Genomic DNA, 23,782 nt, shown 5'->3' with positions numbered 1-23,782 from the left:
GCAAAGCTGTACAGATTATAATTAGGGATAGTTGAATGAGATAAAGAATACGTTTTTGAATCTTGAATCTTTAAAAAAAAAAATAAACGTCGTGCGTGTTTAAATGTTATAATAAGAACAAAAATGCGTTGCATTTAAAATTTTTGTATAACCAATCAATTTTAAATCAAAACAATTCTGTTTTACGGATACATATTAGAAAAACATTGAAATTTTAGTTTACGAAATTACGGGTTTTATTAATGAATTAAACTTTTCTTAAAGGTTGGCCTAATACTATTATGTAAAGGAAATCTTGAAGAAAAATATCGCTATTTGTTTCGACTGATTGCCGATTTGGAGAAAAAAGTCGACCAGCGTAAGTTAGGATTACTGCTACATGACTGCATACAAGTTCCAAGACAGCTGGGAGAGGTGGCAGCATTTGGAGGATCGAATATCGAACCCTCTGTGCGTTCCTGTTTCGAACGTGCAGGTGTAAATCAACCACTTGAAAATACTATTGAGGCCCAGAATTTTTTGAATTGGCTTCAACATGAACCACAAAGCTTAGTGTGGCTTCCAGTATTGCATAGATTAGTAGCTGCGGAAACCGCAAAACATCAAGCTAAATGCAACATTTGTAAAGAATATCCAATAGTTGGATTTCGCTACCGTTGTTTGAAATGTTTTAATTTTGACATGTGTCAGAATTGTTTCTTTTTAGGTCGCAATGCTAAAAATCACAAGCTTTCTCATCCTATGCACGAGTATTGCACCACTGTAAGTAATACATAATCGAAAGCAAATTCAATATATTCAGTTTAAAATTCATGTTTCAGACCACTTCCACAGAAGACGTCAGAGACTTTACTCGAGCGCTTCGAAACAAATTTAAGAGCAGAAAATACTTCAGAAAACACCCTCGTGTGGGTTATTTGCCCGTACAGAGTGTACTTGAAGGGGACGCTTTAGAAAGTCCTGCGCCTAGTCCTCAACATGGCACACATGCATTGCAAAACGATATGCACACTAGACTTGAGATGTATGCATCACGTTTAGCACAAGTTGAGTACGGCACGTGTAGTAATTCAACTCCTGACAGTGATGATGAACATCAACTGATAGCACAATATTGTCAATCTCTTCCTAATAACGGTGCTCCGAAATCACCTGTTCAAGTCATGGTAATCATGGATGCAGAACAACGAGAAGAACTAGAGGCAATTATCAAAGACTTGGAAGAAGAAAATGCTTCGTTGCAGGCAGAGTTTGAACAGTTGAAATCCAAACAAACTCCAACAATAACTCCGGACGAGATGCAATCTAAAAATGCACCTGCGGGAGAAAATGTAAAAATATCAAACTTGTGTTTTCAATTTATGTAATGTTAATTTATCTAGCAGGACATGATTACCGAAGCTAAACTATTGCGCCAACACAAAGGGCGATTGGAAGCAAGGATGCAAATTTTAGAAGACCATAATAGGCAATTAGAAGCACAACTACTACGGCTAAGACAGTTATTGGATGAGGTATTATAATTTTAATTGCTATATGTGTATTATATATATATATATATATATATATATATATATATATATATATATATATATATATATATATATATATATATATATATATATATATATATATATATATATATATATATATATATAGGTATATATATATATATATATATATATATATATATATATATATATATATATATATATATATATATATATATATATATATATATATATATATATATATATATATATATATATATATATATATATATCTTCAATCGATGAAAAACGCTGTCCTTTCATGGGTCTCTTCAACTTTGGGAACAGGAAAAAAAATTTCAAGTAAATTTGGATTGTCGTTGACGTCGTTTAACAGCTCCTGAGCGAGGGTAATGCGTTTGTTTTTTGATCAAAATTCAGCAGTTTTGGAACGAATTTTGCTGCCACTCGTTTCATGCCTAAAACATTTGAAAAAATATGATGGCATGAGCCAACTGATATGCCAACTTCATCAGCAACTTCTCTAATAGTGATTCGGCGATCATCCATAATCATTTTTTCCACTTTTCCCACATTTTCATCGATTATTGACGTGCTGGGTCGACCGGAGCGTTCGTCGTCTTCAACGTCTTCGCGGCCATCTTGGTAACGCTTATACCACTCGTAAACACTTGATTTTTTCATAGCAGACTCACCGTAGGCTCTCTGTAACATTTCGCACACTTGGTTACACTTTATTTCAATTTTAACGCAAAATTTAATACAAATTCTTTGACTCTTCAATTCTTCCATTGTTTAAACTAACAAAAATCGCCGCACGGAAAAGCCAGCGATCGCAAAACAACTAAAATATTAGTTGTTTTTCTGATTTTGATTGGTTAAAATTTGGTACAACTAATCGACTGTTGTTTTAACTAATCTGTCATTTTTTATTTATCGTGCTGGCAGCTTAGCAACGACACCCAACAAGTAATGAAACGTTTCAGTTGAGCAATGCCAAACACCCTGAGCGAACAATGAAACGTTTTAATGAGATGTCACTCGTGCAATTGAGCAAAGACACAATCCCAACAAAGTTATTTGTATGCATGAAAGCGAAAAAATGTCTCAGTTGTTTCAACCAATTATTCAGTTATTTGAACGCCAATTGCAATCAATATTTTTTACTGTTAGCCTCTTCGGGGGCAGCTAATCGTTCACTGCTTGAAATGAACCAAAAGATTACAATTCTCAAAAGGAAACTCACCAGAAAAATGGTCACAGGGAATTAGGCAATTTTTCCTTCACTTGCAGAATGGCTCGCTGGTAAACCTAATGCTACAGATACACTTTCAAGAAAATACAAATAGTACCACTTCACTTTAGCAGCAAATTTTTAAGCGTTAAGCGGTTTTAATAACATTGACATGAACTGTCCTAGAATACATTACTCTCAGATGAAATTAAAACATTTATACTGTAGGAATATCTATTTAACACATGGAAAACTTGTTTTACAATTAACTGTTATATTCTTCTGCATACTTTCACTTACATAAAACGACCACTACGTAACTAACATAAATGACGTTCATTTACCATTGAAAATTTTCAATATGAAACGCTTCTAGTGAAATGAAGAGGTTTTTTGTTCTGCCTTTTGCTGTCTTCGTTCTCCGCCAAGTGACAGCATTTGAATACAACAATTTCGGTTACCTGAATGGTTATGTCAAAATCAACAGATTGTTAGTTAAATCAACAACATTTTAGTTGAAACAACCAGGGCGTGAAACAACAATTGCAATATTGTAATTTTGTGATCTGCGGGTTCTCCGTGCGAGTTCAAAAAACACGTCTACACCAGCCGCTACAAGACAGAATGTAAACAATGAATACAGCCGAAAATTTCACCATACATTAGGGACATATGTACCAACACAATAAAAAAAATTGACCACCGGACTCTCCAGACTCGCGCAATTAAAAAATTCCGGGAACTTTTTGAACAGACCTCGTATATATATATATATATATATATATATATATATATATATATATATATATATATATATATATATATATATATATATATATATATATATATATATATATATATATATATATATATATATATATATATATATATATGTATATATATATATATATATATATATATATATATATATATATATATATATATATATATATATATATATATATAATATATATATATATATATATATATATATATATATATATATATATATATACATATATATATATATATATATATATATATATATATATATATATATATATATATATATATATATATATATATATACCCAGAAGAACCAAGGATGCCTCGCTTTACTTATCCACAACCCACACCATTCTATTATAGTCCAGATACGCCATGTATTATGAAAACACTTTTCTTTGTAACTATCTCAGCACTGTACTTTTATAAACATTGCAATATACAAGTAATTTTTCGCGTTGAATTACCTTCTTCATGTAGTGTCCTACCAATGAACTACCAATCTACTAATGAAATATTAAATACACAGTTTTGAAATGATATTTTCCGAATTACATAGAATTTCAAATATAACTCTTGAAATGAGTACTTGCAGTACAAGGAAGTAGCGCGTAATAGATACAATACCAATTGATAGAATACAACAAGTCAGAGTACGTTTATACTCACAAAATTTTATGTTTATACTTTGTATGTGTGATCGGTATATCATGTAATGTATTTTTCACTAATCTAGAAATTTTTTTTACTCAACACTAATTTTGAAAAGGGCGTATACATTGTAATCTTCATTATTTTTAAACAATTTTAACTCGAAATCTATTCGGTAATTTTGCCTTAGAAGAAGTTATAGGAAATCAATTGAACTATACAAAAAATATACACTGAATTTTTTTTCCGAATCTAGAATATTGCATCATTAGATTTTTTCCTTTCTCTATGGAATGGTATTAGAATCGCTGGAAATCCCGACTTTTGAACGGAGCCTCGGTGACCTACAGTATTATATACCATGGGTGTATGTGTGTGCACTTTTCGAAGGTATTTTTATCACTCAAATTTCTCAGAAATTGCTAAAACGATTTTAACAAACTTGAGCTCTTTTGAAAGCTACTATTGGTTCCGGAGATTTGATTGTATAGGTGACGTAACCGACAAAACGCGTTGTTTTTTGTTACCGCGCAAGTTTCTTGGAAATTGCTGAACCGATTTTTACAGGCTAAGGCTCATTTGGAAGCTTCTATTAAGTAATTGATCAAGTTCGATGATCAAATGGCTGCAACTTCTCATTCCGGAGATATGATGTTATGAGTGACGTAGCCGACAAAACGCGTTGGTTATTATCGTGCAAGTTTCACGGATAAGGCTGAACTGATTCTAACTAGCTTAGGATTGTTTGCGCCATTGATAATGTTCGAAAATCAAATGACTGCGACTTCTGGTTCCGGAGATATGCTGGTAACCGAACACGTTTTTTATTCAATTATTTAATTTTTAGGGCGCACTGCTTAATCTCTAAGATCCCAAGGGCTTTTTCTAACTCTAATTAACAACTAACTTAAAACTAGGATGATATAGTTAGATAATGTCGTTTTGGGGTCGCAGTGGTCGATTTTGGCGTATTGAATGTAGCACGTTAGTAAGTATCTATGTTGGCCGCATCCTTCGGTCCGTGTGGGTCCGCGAGGAACACCTCCAGACTACGTATGCCCGGTGGGTGGCCCGAATGCTTTTCATAAACTACAGCGGCCTTCCGTGTGCGATGATGATGATGTTACGGAAGAGAATGAAAAAATATAGAGAAGTAAAAAAGCGCAAAATAGAGTAAAAAGAGAATATGGAAACAAAATGATTAAGAACGACTGAAATCTAATTAGTTGACATCGGGATGGTTGAGAGACGAAGAAGGGGAAAGCGAAAAGATTAGTGAAAGCAAAAAATCATGTTAATTTCGATGAAGATGGTGGACAGATAAGGTATCGGGAGAATCGAGCGGATGTTAGTGTCGAACCTGTAGGTGAAGAATATTTTTAGCCACAGTTGAGAAATCGTCGAGGAATAGGGGGAACTTTTTGAGCAAGATATAACAGATTATTCTTGAATATCAATTTGTTTGAGGTACTGGTATATGAGAAGCATATATGAGCTATCCCGACTCGCCAACACATCCCGAACCGGAACCTAAGGCGGTCTACCTCGGGCCCTGAGGGATTCCAGTAGCTCCGACCTGGCGTCGCGATACTCTACGCACGACCACGACGTGTTAGAAGTCTTGATAATCGTCGCCACAGGTGCAGAGCCCGCTCTCCACGATCTCGATACGCCGGAGATGTGCGTTGAATGTATAGTGATTTGACATGAGCCGTGACATAACACGAATGAAATCACGACTCATGTTCATCACCCTGAACCAAGGTTTCGTCGTTACCTTAGGGATAATGGAGTGTAGCCATCGTCCCAGTTCGTTATTGCCCCATGAAGTTTGCAACTTTCAAGAGTTTTCTGACGAGAAATACTGAAAAATTACCTAAAGCAGGTTGGTCTTTCATAAATATCACTTTCTAATGCGCCCTCATTAGCCAATGAGTCTGCCTTTTTATTGCCCGGAATAGAACAAGGATGGAAGGAGCCTAGACTAACGATATTAAATAAGATCGTATTTTCTCCAGGAAATATGGGGGATGTTTTCCTGACTTTATCGCCCGGAGAGCTTCTATTGCATTCAGACTGTCCGTGACGATGAAGTAATGGTCTTTGGGCAAGGTTTCAATGATCTTAAGGGTGTATTGAATAGCAGCTAATTCTGTGACGTAAACTGAAGCCGGATCACTGAGTTTGAATGGTGCCTGTGGACTTGTTGTTTGAATCGTCAGTATAAAATATATTTTCACAGTTGACTGTTCTAAATTTGTTTTTAAATATCAGGGGCTACTTGGGGTGTACGTGATCCGGAATTGCACGAATCTCTTCTTTCGTGGATGTGTCGAAAAACACAGCAGAATCAGAAGCATACAAGAAATAAGCACGGTTGAAAGTAAACGTTGAATGATTAATATTCTGAGCCATGTAATCAAAATACAAGGACATAAAACGGGTTTGAGAAATATGTAAGCTTTCAAAGTTTTCAATCACCATAGGATTCAAAATGTCGCATCGAACGAACGAACGATATGAGAGATCCCAGAACCGATTTTTCAATGGAAGGAAGTCCGCCAGCACTTCTAGGCTCATCGTATGAGTAGACAGCATGCAGCCTAAGATAATACGCAAACAACGATACTGAATTCTTTCCAGTTTAATGAAGTTGGTATTCGCGGCGGATCGTAAGCAGAAGCATCCATACTCCATAACGGACAATATCGTTGTTTGGTATGATCTGATCAGGTCTCCTCCATGATCCAGTTATTGAACAAACACTCGCTGTAAACACAAAGCACGTCCGTTCGCTCAGAAGATTGAAACGGTAATGACCGAATCAGTTGTTTTGTACTGCACTAATAGATAGATACTATATGTCTTTACTATTTTAATACTCACGTAAATCCTTTGCCCCAATTTTACACGGTGCACACTAAACATCATTTGCTTGCAAAAAATCAAGAAGTTCGTGCAATTCATAACATGCGATACGAAAAGCCGAACAGGGAGACGAATTTTATCGACATAGACATGGCTAGGCAACGCAGATCCGGCAAATGTCACTCGAAACGAATCTGAAGGACGATAAGACTTATTTCCATCAACAATAGATACTGGGCCGTATGAATAAAATGTAGTAAAGTCTGTTGTTTGTAGTATCTTCTCAAAAACAAAGTCCACAGAGTATAACGCGGTTTGGTATGAATAAAAAACAAGTTCGAACATGTAGTTAATGCTACTTCCGAATTTAAGCATTTACTGCATACCGTATCGACACAGAGCCGGAAAAGCTGGCATAAGCATGTACAAAGCAAGAAACGTACTTGCATCTATAAAAATGCCACTTTTTTAATTTCTGTACTTCACTTTATCAGCAAAAATACGAGTAGCAACCTCTAGAGCTACCTACCGAAAACTTGTAGTAAATACTACAGTTTGTAGCATGTTTTGACAGGAACGTGATCCACACGTAGCATTCACTACCGAAATTCAAGCATGCTACGTTTTATTCATACGGCCCACTGAGTACAATTGCTTGCTGTCGACTATCTTAACTCCCTCAAGCATAGAGTTTTTGAAACAACCAACTCCATTTTAAGTAAATCATCGGCTGTCAGCCTTGCTGTTGCAGTGACAACAACGTCAATTTCAACCTCCTTTGATGGAATGTAAACTCGATATTCAATAACGAATAATTCACAGGTTACTATTTCGTTAGCCGGTTTCAAATCGTTAACTACAACTCGAATTTTATCTCTATTAACTTTAGAGATTTCTACAACTTCAGGGAAATGTGATGTCAAATCCATTGTAATTTGCATCAAATTTAATGCTTTTTCTTTGCGACGAAAATAGACTATCCATGGCCCAGTAGTACCCTCTGGATAATGTTTAGCCCTTGAAGTATTTAAGCTCTTACTAGTATCCGGAATCGGATACGGATTATCTTCCATGAAATCATGCATTACATAAACTGTTTTTTATGTAAATTAATAATATCAAAATAAAAACTTATGTATAATAAAATTCCAGTTATAAGAGAAAAATAAAAAAAATAAACCTAATTAAGTCTACCTTGTTTCTGTATTCTCTGTTCCTCTGTCGTAAAGAACGTCGTGAAGCTCATCCAACGATTTCCAAGTGCTTTTGGTATCGTTTTCTGCTGTCTTCGTTGCTCTGCCATCGTTGTGAGCCGCCTGTACCTGACCCTTGGTGTGCAGCCTGTACCTGACCCCAGGTACAGTGCTATTGCTCGTGGTGGCGATCAAATGTGATGCTTGCAGTATCTACCCTAAATACCTGTTTCAATCCACCTAGTAGTGAATGCTTTTCTTATATTGCTCATAACATCACAAATATTTCAGTGCAATTCGCAAAATCATCTGTTCATTGAATAGAAATAGGAAAGTTTTTTCGGACTTAATCTATAAATTCTGTTTACCCTGTAGTTTCGGAACCGGAAGGAGTATCCACAGTAAATTTAGGAATTCTGTATGAAACTATAAGACTTTTTTTTAACTTGTAAGTTTGTGAAAATCGATTTGAATTTTGAAAAAAAGTGAATGAGATCCTTTTTGCAGTTGATGGCCATTATTTTCAATACTTTCGAAATCGGATACAGATGACCGGAATAGCCAAAGTTGGTTCGTTTGCCTGCTACAAATTTAAACAGTTTTGAAATTAGTTAAAGCTAGACTTACTATCTCATGCTCTATTTCGATTGAGCCAATTAAATGAAGTCTAAGATACGAAGCAAACAAAAAAATCTTTTGCATTTGCATACGTAATTCAAACTAAAAAGCATGAATCAGCAGCATAAAACATGTAGTAGGATTATTATTTTTATTCTAATTGACATCACTACACGACCGGCACGGCATTACTGCACTACCGGCTGTGAAATAGCATTAACATCGCGAAGCTTGGAATTCCGATGTATGTTTATTTTTTTAAATAAATTCCAATTCTTTGCTATTCTTTTATTCTTTCGGTCTCACTTATCATAAAATAGCTAAGATTTTTATCAACCGCAGCTCCATGAAGTATTTGTGGTCACAAACTAACAAGTTCTGAAAACTAGGAGAATTCATCGGATAGTTTTATGGGATTTGTACCTTTTTTAAAATAACTATTTAATGGAATATGAGTTAAAATTAAATTATTAAGATTTAAATTGGGTGTTCAGCCACAAGTGGTGACTTTTCAGCCCTATTATATACATGATTTGGTTATTACCATGAGGACATCATTTGCTTCCGCAATTCTGAGATTTTTGTGTAGGGAGAATTCTAAACCTACTTGTATTGTGTAATGGTGAAAAGGAACTTATATACTAACTTACTAACTAATACAGAGAGCGAATCGAATCAATTGAAGATTGCATCCATTTTTATTGGAATTTGCTTATAATATTATGTGATATTACATCTAATGATTCTATATTTGTGAGTCTGTGTAACTCATATGTACTAAACCAGGGAGAACGCTTCAAAATCATTTTCAGAATTTTATTCTGAATTCTTTGAAGCGTTTTCTTCCTGGTGGAACAACAACTTGACCAAATTGGTACTGCATAAAGCATGGCTGGTCTGAAAATGTGTTTATAAATTAACAATTTGTTGTTTAGACAGAGCTTAGAATTTCTGTTTATAAGAGGATATAAACATTTAATATATTTATTACACTTTGCCTGGATTCCTTCAATGTGACCCTTGAAAGTGAGTTTTTTGTCATACGTTAAACCTAAGTATTTTGCTTGATCAGGCCATGTCAATTCCAAGCCATTCAATTTGAGAATCTGAATATTGTTTGGTTTAGGCAATGAAGCTCTTGGCTTATGAGGAAAGATAATTAATTGCTGTTTTGCTGCATTTGGTTTAATTTTCCATTTTGACAGATAATCACTGAAAATATTTAAACATCTTTGTAGGCGACTGCAGATCACTTTTAGATTTCTACCTGTGGCGAACAGACTTGTGTCGTCACAGAATAGCGATTTCTGACAACCAACGGGGATATTTGGAAGATCCGAAGTGAAAATATCATACAAGATTGGAGCTACGCTCGAACCCTGCGGAACACCGGCTCGTACGGGTAGCAATTCAGATTTACAATTCTGATAGCTGACATGAAGAGTACGATCAGCTAAATAATTTTGAATCATTTTGATCAAATAAATAGGAAACTTGAAATCAAACATTTTTGCTATTAAACCTTTGTGCCAAACATTATCGAATGCTTTTTCTATGTCTAGAAGAGCAACTCCAGTGGATAACCCAGAAAATTTATTTGCTTTTATCATGTTCGTTACTCTTAACAGTTGATGAGTAGTTGAATGTTCATGACGAAATTAAAACTGCTCTGGCAAAAAGTTGAATTCTCATTTATGTGAGACATAATTCTCAACAAGATAATATTTTCAAAGAGTTTACAGATAGAAGAAAGTAATCTAATTGGTCGATAACTTGATGTTTCTGCTGGGTTTTTATCAGGTTTGAGGATAGGAATTACTTTAGCATTTTTCCATCTTTTTGGGATGTAAGATAATGAAAAACACTTGTTGGAAATTTTAACCAGGAGTCTCAAGGCAACATCGGGAAATTTTTAATAAGAATATTAAAAATTCCATGATTACCAGGAGCCTTCATGTTTTATGTTTCCTAATAATTGACTTAATTTCATCAAAATTCGTCTCAATAATGTCATCTTGTAATAACACTTGAGCTGAAATATGATCATATTACAGTGAGACTTTATTTTCTATAGTACTCACAACGTTCGAATTAAAATTGTGTACACTCTCGAACTGCTGAGCAAGTTTTTGAGCTTTTTCGCCATTTGTAAGAAGTATTTGATTTCCTGCCTTGAGAGCAGGAATTGGTTTCTTAAGAACCTTAGAAAGTTTCCAGAAAGGTTTAGAATATGGATTAATTTGTTCAACTTCTTTAGCGAAATTTTCATTTCACAAAAGAGTAAATCTATGTTTAATTTCTTTTTGTAAATCCTTAACAAAGTTTTTCATAGCAGGATCACGAGAACGTTGATATTGTCGTCGACGAACATTCTTCAACCGAATGAGCAGTTGAAGATTGTCATCGATCATAAGAGAATTTAATTTAGTTTGAGCTTTGGGAACTGTAAGATTTCTAGCTTCGATAATGTAATGATTCAAATTATCAATTGCTGTGTCAATGTCAGCAGAATTTTCTAAAATAGTTTCATGATCCACATGATTTTCAATGTGAGATCTGTAATCCAACCAATTAGCTCTATGATAGTTGAAAATAGAAATAATTGGATTAATTATAGCTTCGTTAGAAAGTCTGAATGTTACAGGAAGATGATCTGAGTCAAAGTCAGCATGTGTAATCGGTTCACTACAAATGTGACTTTGATCTGTTAGAACCAGATCAATTGTAGAGGGGCTTATCACGGAAGAGAAACAAGTCGGATTACTAGGATGAAGAACTGTGAAGTAACCAGCTGAAATTTGATCATGAAGTATTTTATCATTACTGTTATTTTGCTTACAATTCCAATTAACATGCTTAGCATTTAAGTCCGAAAAATTTCGATCGATATCTTGTGAGTTTTTGCAAATCGCATTTAAAGAAATTTAATTGTTCGCCGGTGCATTTAATTGGCAAATATGCTCCAGCGATGAAATAAATTCCATGAATGGTTTCAACTTCGATTCCCAAGCTTCCAATAACTTTAGTATTGACAGAAGGTAAAATTCGATGTTTAATTTGTCGTTGAACAAAAATGGCAACTCCACCATCCATTCCAGTAAACCTGTCAAATCGATGAAACACATAATGTGGATTACTTTTCAATTTGACATTTGGTTTAAGAAAAGTTTCTGTCACAATGGCAATATGAATTTTGTGAACTTTGAGGAAATTATAAAATTCCTCTTCGCTCGATTTTAAAGATCGAGCATTCCAATTTAAAATATTCAAATAATTATTTAACATCACTGTTAAATTTTAAATTCATTACAATATTATTTGCAAATTGTCATCCGATTTGAAATGCTTCAAAAAGTGATGAAGTCGAATTCATTCGGATGATCATTTGAAAAAGTTGATCTTGTAGCTAGATCATTTTATTTTCAGTTATATTGCCTAACTCGACTTCATTTAAAAAAGCGAATGGCATTGAAGGAATATTGCTAGGTAGACTGCCATTAGAATGATGATTTGGCCGATCTACCTATTGATAAATTGTTCTCGTTAGAAGATGAACTGCAAGGCGTTCCTGTGTTTTGATTATTTACATTAGAAGAATTAAGTGGTAGATTTCTACCTGTTATACTAGCATAACTGACATTAGAAGAAGATGATGACGAGGTCGATCTACCTGTCAATAAATAAAGATGATGACGAGGTCGATCTACCTGTCAATAATGGCATAGCTGACAGTAGAATAAGATGATGACGAGGTCGATCTAACCTGTCAATAAATTGTTTTCGTTAGAAGACGAATTGGAGGGCGTACCTGTTTTTTGTATTAAATTCGAAGACAGAAGTGCCTTAGAAGAATCAGGTGTGGCATTTGTAACGGTTTTTTGATTTTCAGGTATGTTCTGTAAATTTAAGGTCGCTGATTTGACTTGTTGTCTAAGCGAACGAGCGTTTAAATTTTTTTTCCCTGACAGGACATTTCGAATAATTGGATTTATGTTTTCCTTCGCAATTTGAACATGAAAATTTATCAGTGGTTTCATTCATTGGACAAACGTCTTTCGAATGCGATTTACCTCAATTCAAGCACCGTATATCCATATGACAATTTTTTTTTTCATGGCCGAAGCCTTGGCAACGACGACATTGCGTTAAGTTTTGCAATACGATTATGCCGTTTATAATGTTCCCAATGAATTTTAATGTGGGAAATAAAACGTACTTTTTCTAAAGTTTTCAAATTGTTTACATCACTTCGATTGAAGTGGAGGTGGTTTAGAGGTACCATTCGCTCTTTTTTTTTTCATAAGTATTACTTGGGAAGGGGAAAACCAAGCAATTCTTTTAGTTCATTTTTAATTTCATCAGTACTTTGATCATTTGATAAGCCTTTCAAGACAGCCTTGAAGGGTCTGTCTGATTTTATATCATATGAATAATATTTTTGAAGTTTCTCGAACAAATATCGGATAAGACATTCGTTATCTTCCAATCCATCAACCAAGACTCGACATTCTCCTCTTCGTCCGATTTGAAATGAGACTTTCACTTCCGGGAGAAAAGTAGAAAGCTCAATACGGAATGCTTTGAAGTCGGAAATCATCACCGACTGGTGGCGTAGATATCTGTTTCTTCCCAGAACGACAAGCATCCATTTTGGGAATTTTCGAAGAATTTTCTTCTATGTCGCTCCAATCGGATTCAGGGAGAATCTCGTAAATATTGTTAGACGGCATGGAATCAACGGAAGGGAAATCCGTCCGTTGTCTTTTATTTTTACATTCAGATTCTACAATATCGTGAATGTTATTAGAAAAATGTTGAATAACGGATTGTGATTTATTCCGTATTCAATTATTTTTAGCCTTAGGCTTGTTGCCTTTCCGGTTGGACGAAGGCATTTTTGAAATGAACGAAATTTGAAATTAAATTAACTAGGCTAGATTAGTCTTCGATTAGACTCCTAGTTTGGAAAAGTCTTGATAAAGACTGATTTTGTGGTAGTCTTAATAAAGACTGATTAGTTCGAAGAATAGTTCTTTGAATAGCTAGCCTTAAAAAGGCTGATTAATTTCTTAGTCTTGAAAAAGACTGATTATATTAGAATATCACTCTTTGTATAGCCTTGAGAGAGGCTGACTATTTAATAGTCTTTAAAAAACTGTTAGTGATTCAGGTAGCCTTGAAAAAGACTGAAGCCTTAAATCAATGAGACTCTAGGTAGACAGAAAAAATTTGCAGGATCCAAGAGCTATACACGTGCGGTGCGAACGACTGTTCAACACCGACTGATGGGATTTGTACCTGTTTTTGACCATTGTTTGCGAAAAAATACTCATGAAATTGATTGTTTTCCACTTATCACACTTCAGTTCTGGAACCGGAAGTAGGATCTAGATAAAATGTTCTATAAATTTTTAGGAAACTATAATATCTTTCATTTGAGTCTTAGTTTGTGAAAATCAGTTGAGCCGTTTCCGAGAAAATTGATTGCACATATTTTCTTTAATTTTCATATATTAATTTGTAACTGCGGAACCGGTAGTCGGATGGGGATGAAAATCAAAAGCAGGCTATGGGATCATAAGACTTTTCATTTAAATCTAAGTTTGGGAAAATCGGTTCAACCATCTTTGGAAAACAGTAAGAGCATAGTTTTCTATTTTTTATGCATATTACCTCGGAATCGGAAGTCGAATTGGGATGAAATTCAATAGCATGCTATAGGAATCAGGAATCAGAACAAATTGGCTCGAATGGCACGTTCCCCTTGATATTTGGAGATTTGTGCCTTGCCATCCATATTATTTGTTTTCATCATTTTCCCGATGTGTTAGAGGGAGGGATCGAAGGGAAATGGTAAGGTTTGGACTAGGAGAATGGGGGAAATTGACGACACAAAAAACATAGAAAGCAGAAGTAAATTCTGCACCCCTGAGGGATGCTGAACAATCTGCTGGGGATCACATTTAGTGAAAGCAGAAGTAAATTCTGAACCTTTGCGAGGTCCCGAACAGTCTGCTCTTAAAGCCTATTCAGGTTTGTTACTATATACGTTTTTCTGATGAACGATACGTACATAGATTTTCTGAAAACCATAGTTCAGACGGAATTTTGTTTTCTCTAGAAGGCTCATTGAGTCATCGTCGATACTGCAGAAAAACATGCGTTTTCCCACAGTAACCGGACCCGCCTTGAGTAACATCCACCGATTCAACAAAATCCCCGGATTTTGCAGATCTAATCTCATCAGAACATCGGATTCAGCCAACCCTTCCTCAGTATCCCAAGGAATAGGAAGGCAAACCCGAAGCTTCTGCTTGAGCCAGACACTGCTCATCTCATTCCCCGGAGAGAACCAGACGATGCCGTACCTAAGTCCACAGCCTTTGAAGCTTGGTATAAACTCCGTAGACGGCGTTGTGAAGAGACATTTGTTCAAGTCTCTTAATAAATGGGCTTTCAGGTCCTCAGTGAACATACCGTTCAACTTCCGGACCTGAAAGCGCTCAGTTTGTTCGGACAAGTGGCCTCTAGAAGCAGAAGCCGCCTTTCCGAGAGCTTGTCTTTTGCGAATCTTCTTTTTTAGATTTCGCTCAAAGTTTTTACCTTTGTCTTCGCCTTCTGTTTCAACGGTGGAAGGCGAAGGACCGGGTTGAACATCCATCGCAGTCTGACTACTCTCGAATCCATTCCCTCTGACTTCCATATTCTGGTCGTTCCGACACTTTGTGACGGAACTCCCAGGTTTCTGGCCATCAGACGGTTCGGAATGAGAGCAGTCAGATGATTGGATGTATTTTGTATCCATTTTCCGAAAAATAAAAGAGAAAAAAGCGATACGAATTTAAAGCGTGAAAGCGCGCGAGGAAATACTAAACCTTTCGCTAGTGCGATCCAAAGTAAAAGAAAGCCGAAAGTCCGTTCCAAAAGAACAGAGTTGGATACTCACTAATACTTTAATCCTAATTAGGTAATCCCAAATTCTATGGCAGAGAATTTGTACGCAATTATATTCACAAGTAAATATAAATGCTTCGTATGGACGAGTGTGACAAACTGTCCAAATCTACACACACCGACCAAAGATACACTTGAAGTGTTAAATCGGAGTAATAAATTGTACACACAGTGGTGCAAACGTTCGAGACATGCTCGGCAAACCCGCAGCCCAACTGAAAACCCCAGAGCAGCCACCCCAAAAGCTGTTATAAACCAACAGAACAATAAATACCACAGAGGTCAAAGTGCAAAAATGACATCTGATTTGCATCCAGTGCACTGTCTCCACAGCCAAGGGAAAAAGGAAGCGACCAGGACATCAATTTGAGCAGCACTGTTCGCGAGCAGTTCCCAAACCGTCCACACCGCGGTGTACAATTTAACACTCCTGTATCTATATAGAACAGCTAGCGCTGGCTTACCGCGCAGATTCCCTGCATGGCGCCAAGTAGTAAAGGGATATAATTTAAATCCAACGATTACACAGCGACAGATCGTGTGGAGATGAGCCAAAATGCTATTTACACATATAGCGAGTGCCCAAACAAAAAAGTTTGAAACTTTACTATCTTACCGGTATTGACCAGTACAAATAGTTTTACACCACCAGTTGCGATTGAAAGGCAACCGATGGGTGTGTATTTTGCATCTGTCACATACCTAAGTGCCCAAAGGCACCGAATGTAATGTGAAGATAGAGTGCAAAAACATTTATTTTTCCTCAGTGACACACATAGGAAGAATAAACTTACCTGAATGGTATGAGTTCATATCAAACCTGTATACTAGCCAAAGGGCTAATGGAATCCTATATACCGATGTTTGACCGGCAATATAATAAAAACACAAACACTGGCTTGCGAAGACGCGATGATCGAAGCGACCATGGCGAAAAAAAAAAGATCAGCAGCCATCAATTTGGCTGATCGGCACTTTAAAATATGCTGTTTCCAGCCACTAAAATGCACTCATTGCATCATTATAGGGTGCGACAACCCTTTAAAAACACTGAAACCACTTCTATAGCTTCCACTCGCGCAGTTTTCACTGTTTAAACCTGTCTTTTATTTCGGAGGGTGTTTGTGGTGTTGTGTCCACTACCCGATCACTCACTACACTTCGGGAAAATCAAAAGCAGGCTATGGGATCATAAGACTTTTCATTTAAATCTAAGTTTGGGAAAATCGGTTCAACCATCTTTGGAAAACAGTAAGAGCATAGTTTTCTATTTTTTATGCATATTACCTCGGAATCGGAAGTCGGATCGGGATGAAATTCAATAGCATGCTATAGGATCATAAGATCGTTCATTTGAATCGAAGTTTCTGAAAATCGGTCCAGCTATCTCCGAGAAAAGTGAGTGACATTATTTTCACATTTTTAATGCATTATTTTCACTTTTTGATGCATATCATCCCGTATTTCCGGAAGCGGAAGGTGGATCCAAATGATATTCAGGAACTTACGTTAGACCTTTCATTTGAATTTAAGTTTGTGAAAATCGGTTCAGCCATCTCTGAGAAATGGTAGTGATATTATTTTCATATTTTTGGTGCATATCACATTGTAATTCAGGAATCAGAAGTTGGATTCAGATGAAACTCAGGAACTTTGTGTGGCACCGTGAGACCTTTCATTTGAATCTAAGTTTGTGGAAATCGGTTTGGCCATCTCCGAGAAAAGTGAGTGACATTACTTTCACATTTTTAATGCATAATTTTCACATTTTTGGTGTGAATCACCCTGTAATTCCGGAACCGGATGTCAGATTCAAATGAAATTCATCAACTTTGTATGGCCTTTCATTTGATGAAGTGAAGTCTCACTGGAATATGATCATATTTCAACTCAAGTGTTATTACAAGATGACATTATTGAGACGAATTTTGATTAAATTAAGTCAATTATTAGGAAACTTAAAAACATGAAGGCTCCTGGTATTGATGGAATTTTTAATATTCTTTTTAAAAATACATCAGATGTTGCCTTGAGACTCTTGGTCAAGATTTTCAACAAGTGTTTCTCTTTAGCTTACTTCACAAAAAGATGGAAAACGCTAAAGTAATTCCTATCCTCTAACTAATAATAAGCCAGCAGAAGCATCAAGCTACCAGATCAGATCAAGCTACCAGATCAGATGCAAATAACAAAATCATAACACAAATATATTAATAGTTGATATGTATAACAATTTGTGTTATTTGGAAATATTGAACAAATGAAAACAGGTGAAAGGTCAAACTTATGGTATCAATATAATAACAAGATCAGTTCTGATGCTTTGTTTTCATTTGCAAGACTCATAATAAAGTTAATTAATTGAAAATATGAGTTCTTCCGTTGCTTTATATCGAGATATAGTCACAGACTAACAGACATGACAGTATGAGTAAATTCTTGTAAAAATAATTTTTCGTGATGCACTAGTTCCACCTGTATTGTACTGCGCGAACTATTTACTATCGGTACACCCCTTGTGTTACGTAAAAGTTTTTTTACTAGTTGGTTTCTCCTCGTTTGTCAACACCGATGAGCTGCTTGCAGGGATGCCTGATTTCATCAAAATATTTGATAATCAATCGTCACAATAAATTATTGGATTACGTTGATAATATATTTAACTTTTTTAGCGATGTTAGAAGGTACCCATTTATTTTTCTCAACGTTGTAGACCCAGACTATTTTTGATTGTGTTGGTAATTTTCACCCGAAATTAAGTGGCGGCAGACCAGAAGCAAGTAAATATTGTAACAAGACGGGTTCGATTTTGTATTGCGTTGGAGGATGAGAAGTAGGCATAATTCTGTATATAGTTTTGGCAATATGTATTAAATCTGTATCCTGCATGAAATTCGCATGGAGGTATACAAATCAATACATTGCAGGTAATTCTGGGTGAATGACAACTCGGTTGGTAAATGAAAAAAATAAACACAGTCTAGATGACAGACAGAATGTTTTTGATAGGGTAACGTGGCGCCATCATGACATATGCGAGTACTGTCCCAACTAAAGGAATATTCGAAATGACCGTTTATATGGCTAAACAATCTAATTTGAGTGTCCTGTCTGTTAGTCTGTGATATAGTGATCAGAATTTCAATAAAGGCGGGTGGGTAATGTCAGATACATAACTGGATGTCGTGAATAAGAAAAAACTGACACGCTCCCATCACTTTTCCGAATATCAGTTAGTTGATTGATTGTATGAATTGTACAAGCTTTCCTCTTTTTCACTAATAGAGTTTGAAGCGATGCACCTACATTAAAGTACAGATTAGTTACATCAAACAGCTACTATTCTACAACTATATATTCCAAACTTGAAAAAATTCCTTTTTAATTTGCTAATATAGGAGGCTAGGTACGACAAATTTGTAGTTTATTTTTATTGAAACTATGAAGTTCGAAGATATCTGATTCTTCTCGAAATTTCAGTACGAGACAATTGCAATGGCCTGGTCTGAAATGTATCGACGATCTTCGGTATGCAAGAGTCATTCTAATAATGATAATAATAATAATAATAATAATAATAATAATAATAATAATAATAATAATAATAATAATAATAATAATAATAATAATAATAATAATAATAATAATAATAATAATAATAATAATAATAATAATAATAATAATAATAATAATAATAATAATAATAATAAAAATAATAATAATAATAATAATAATAATAATAATAATAATACAGATTAACCTGTATATATGGCTACCCATTTTCACACGACCCCATACTAGTATAAAGATGTGTTCAACATCATCACTTCCACTTTCGCATTACCGTTCGTGATTGAATGTGTTAGTGACGGTACAAATTATTTTAACTCCCATCTTGATGAATCTTTTGGTAGGAAATATTGAGATCTGAGATGGTTCTCGTGTGTGTCTTGTTTCGGTAATGGGCCTTGCTGGACTTTTTGGCTACCTTTCTACCGATTTTCGGTGTCATTGTGCTGACGGTGTCTCGTGCATTCATATCGGGAAACAGACGAAAGGTCCTCGATGTTGCTCTCGTGTGTCTTATTTCGGGAAAAGTTGCTCAGCAAATGGTAGGAAAAATGAACCATTCAACTTTTATATGGATGCTCTTGTATAGATGCAGACATCTCGCGTTCTGATTGGCTGGTGCTGTCATGGGTTAAATCAAACAGGTTTTTCAATAGTGTACTATTGAAAAACTTCAATGTTGTTGCAATACACGTTCAAGTTGAAAATTTTCGATTCTATTGTTAGTTAGATTATATAAATCCTTCTACAGATCACTGAGCTATGAGCTTTCAAAATACGAGAAAGGCAAACGCGCCTTATGAATTATCTTCTTTGATACTCGTTTATACCAAACATTTCAGAAAAGTTTAATTTTGAACTATTTGAGAATATGTCACACAACTGAAAATTTTATCATTAGATATAACAGGAGATATTCACGATCAAAAACTTATCACTCTCTCAGAGGGTAAATTTTTAAAAGGCGCCCCATAGTAAAGTAAGTCGTATTCACGACAAAACTAAAATAAGAAACCAGATCACTAAATAAATTATTCATTTAATAAAAAAATCTTTCAACAATTTTGGATTGAAACCATGTTAAAAGTCGGCTGTGATATAGTTTTTCTGTGTTAAATTTGCTATCTAATTTATTACAACTATTGTTATAAATTTCTGCTTTCGGACTTCTGTAGTTATTTCAAAATCAATAACAATTGTGATTTAAACAATTAAAAAAAGCCCTTGGCATCTTAGAGCTTAAGCAGTGTGCCTTAATAAATTATATAATTGAATAAAAAAAAACAATTAAAAATCTCTTACGATTTGGTTCCCGCTAGAGTCTTTTTTGCTATGATTTTTGTAATTTTACCAGCTTGCCAGCCCAAATTATTTCATAATTTGTTTACAAGATATATCTGAAATAAATTACTCCAGTTGTTATAATTCTGTTATTACCATCTGATCGGATATCGACCAATTAGTTTACCTTCTTCTATCAGTAAACTTTTTGAAAAAATTATCTTGTTTAGAATTATGTCTCATATAAATGAGAATTCAATTTTTAAAAAAAAATTGATGATTTTGAAGCGTCCTCCCTGGTTTAGTAAAAACGAGTTACACAAACTCACAAATATAGAACCATTAGATGTAATGTCACATAATATTATGAGCAAATTCCGAGAAAAATCGACGCAATCTTCAATTGAATCGATTCGCTTTCTGTATTAGTTAGTAAGTTAGTATATAAGTTCCTTTTCTCCATTACACAATACAAGTAGGTTTACAATTTTCCCTACACAAAAATCACAGAATTGCGAAAGAAAATAATGTCTTTATGATGATAACCAAATCATATATATAATAGGGATTTTAAATCTTGATAATTAAATTTTAACTTATATTAAAATAAATAGCTATTAAAAATATGCATTCGTTAGTTTCCTTGTAACTGCACGTTTTTCGTGATACGAAAAAAACTCTTCTTAATCAACCTAGTGCACAGTGGTTTGAATCGACAAAAACGTGAACTTAATTCTCTAGCTGCTAAACCGTTGATCCGATATACATAGTTCTTTTGGAGAACTCATTTACAAAAAAATTTCCTCGTGATTTGATCACAATAAAACACGTGCAAAGCCTACCACGATAAAAGTTCATTTCAACAACTATTTTCCTTTAAGAGATAGAAAAACGATGTCTTCTACAAAGTTTTAGAACTTCTAACGAGAAAAAGCTTTGCGAAGAAGCTGTTGGCCTAACGCAAAAACTTTCGGATATATGAAGCATTTTCGTTTGAAACCACTTAAAATCAACTTTTTGCACATAACTTTTTTCGCAATTGTTTTCTGTGTCTACTATGCTCGAGACAATTACTATAAACGTAAAATTACACATTTTTGTTGAGGTCTCTGCACGGTTTGGCCTTTTCCTTATAAAGTTATTTAACATTTAAACTTTTATATACACTAACTTTAACTACTAATAGGAAGCAGGGTTGCAGATCAAAAGGCACATACATATACTTTTTGGAAAGCTTAATTCAAGTAATATAAAGTTACGAAGTGTGTAGCGTGGCCCTTTCAAATTGTGTGCATGAGACAACATAATATAGAGTGCTTTTTTGACCAGAACGAATGTTTTTGATTTTTGCTACCATGACTCTTATACCGTTTTCGTTTATTGATCAGAGCAGCCTGAAAGCTGACCCAGAGTCTCCCAAACAACGTTTGATATGTTTGTTTTAGCAACCTGAGGTCGCTCTAGATCGGACTCCAATCGCGTAGTTTCGCTCTGAAAATTTTCTCGGGTCGCACCACGCATCCAGCCGAGTTTGTTTATTTTATCTTTTTTTCATGAGTTGTTGTTTAGGGCGCGTACCACGTGTTCGTTTTACTCGGAGTCAGAGTAGCCCGCGTCTAGGTTCAAAAACGAAAACGGTATTAAAGTTCGAGCTACTAGATCAACCTACGTACAAATAATATTTAAGGATCCAACAGGTACCATACAGAGACAAAACAATACGTATATTTCCCGATTACTAAACCTCAAGCTCATAGATAAAATAACAGCATCACAATTGAAATCCACTACTGCTGTCTGCCCACAAATACACGGACAACCAAAAGCCCACAAAGATAATTTACCACTACGTCCTGTCGTCCCCAATATCAGTGCACCAACCTACCACCTTTCGAAGTTCATAGCAACTATACTACAGAAATCAACGAACAGTGAATACAATGTTTCAGATAGTTTTCATTTTGCTACATACATAAACCAGATAACGCTTCCAACAAACTACGTCCTAGTCTCGTTCGATGTGGTACCATTGTTCACCAACATACCAGCTGATCTTATAATGCACGATATTATAATGGATTGGGACATTATTAGGAATAATACCAATATAAACCTAGACTTATTTCTTGAGCTAGTTGAATTCTGTACAAAAAACAGTTATTTTAGATTCCGCGACAAGTACTACGTGCAAACTTTTGGCACAGCGATAGGCAGCCCGTTATCACCCATTCTTTCCGATATAGTTATGGAACATCTTCTAAAAACAGTCACCAAAAGCCTTCCGTTCAATATTCCAGTCATTCGTAAATATGTAGATGATTTGTTCATAGTCCTACCAAAGGACCAAACACGCACTACTCTGGATATCTTCAACACATACAACCCTCACCTGCAGTTCACAATGGAAGAAGAAACAACAACACGCTTCCTTTCTTGGATACTATCGTAATACGAAAACCGGATCAAACGCTAACTACGCATTGGTACTCAAAACCAATGGCATCAGGTCGATTACTCAACTACCACTCATTCCACCCACTTACTATGAAGATTAACATTGCGCAAAATTTTATTAAAAGAGTAACCAACCTAACCACTGACAATACAAATATGCAGCAAGTAATTTTCACACACCTGAGGAGGAACAACTATCCATCAGCCTTAATCAACAGATTAATTAATCGCAATAACCATCAACATCGTAGTCCACCACCTATTATTTTAACTCCGAACAGTATCAATCAAACCAATATACAACCCGGTATCAACAATAGCAGTGCAGCAACACAACACACAGAAATGTTCTATCGCTCAATTCCTCAGGTTTCATCACTTACTACTTCCATAACCAACATCTTAAAAACCGACTACCAACATGTGAAGATTTCTCCCAGACCCATAAACACAACATTGCAGCTCTTACCGAGCATAAAAAACAACATAGATCCTCTATTGCAATCCAACGTCATCTATAGTTTAAGCTGCGAGGAATGCCAAATGACTTACATCGGCATGACTCGAAACCAGCTTAAAACAAGAATGTATGGTCACAAGAGCAATATTAACCAGTACAATAGAATCAAAGAAGACGGCAGTGTAAACACCCAACAACAGCT

General features: G+C 35.2%; 1 protein-coding gene across 12 annotated transcripts in view; it reads left to right on the top strand.

Annotated features, from left to right (window-relative positions):
- Positions 1 to 23,782, top strand: part of LOC131438020 (dystrophin, isoforms A/C/F/G/H) — a 1,278,256-nt gene that overhangs the window by 1,024,632 nt on the left and 229,842 nt on the right. For 11 of the 12 annotated variants that reach the window (XR_009230868.1, XM_058607784.1, XM_058607783.1 and 8 more), the window contains 3 exons: positions 265 to 762; positions 822 to 1,331; positions 1,383 to 1,514. Coding sequence is in view for 11 of the 12 variants with exons in the window: in XM_058607784.1 (XP_058463767.1) it covers positions 265 to 762; positions 822 to 1,331; positions 1,383 to 1,514 (1,140 nt within the window). In the remaining variant the exon portion in view is untranslated. The remainder of the gene's footprint in view (positions 1 to 264; positions 763 to 821; positions 1,332 to 1,382; positions 1,515 to 23,782) is intronic. The other variant, XM_058607781.1, reaches the window with a different exon arrangement.

Source organism: Malaya genurostris, chromosome 3 (genome assembly GCF_030247185.1).
Source record: "Malaya genurostris strain Urasoe2022 chromosome 3, Malgen_1.1, whole genome shotgun sequence".
Lineage (NCBI taxonomy): Eukaryota > Metazoa > Arthropoda > Insecta > Diptera > Culicidae > Malaya > Malaya genurostris.
This window is presented reverse-complemented; position numbering and strand designations above follow the sequence as displayed.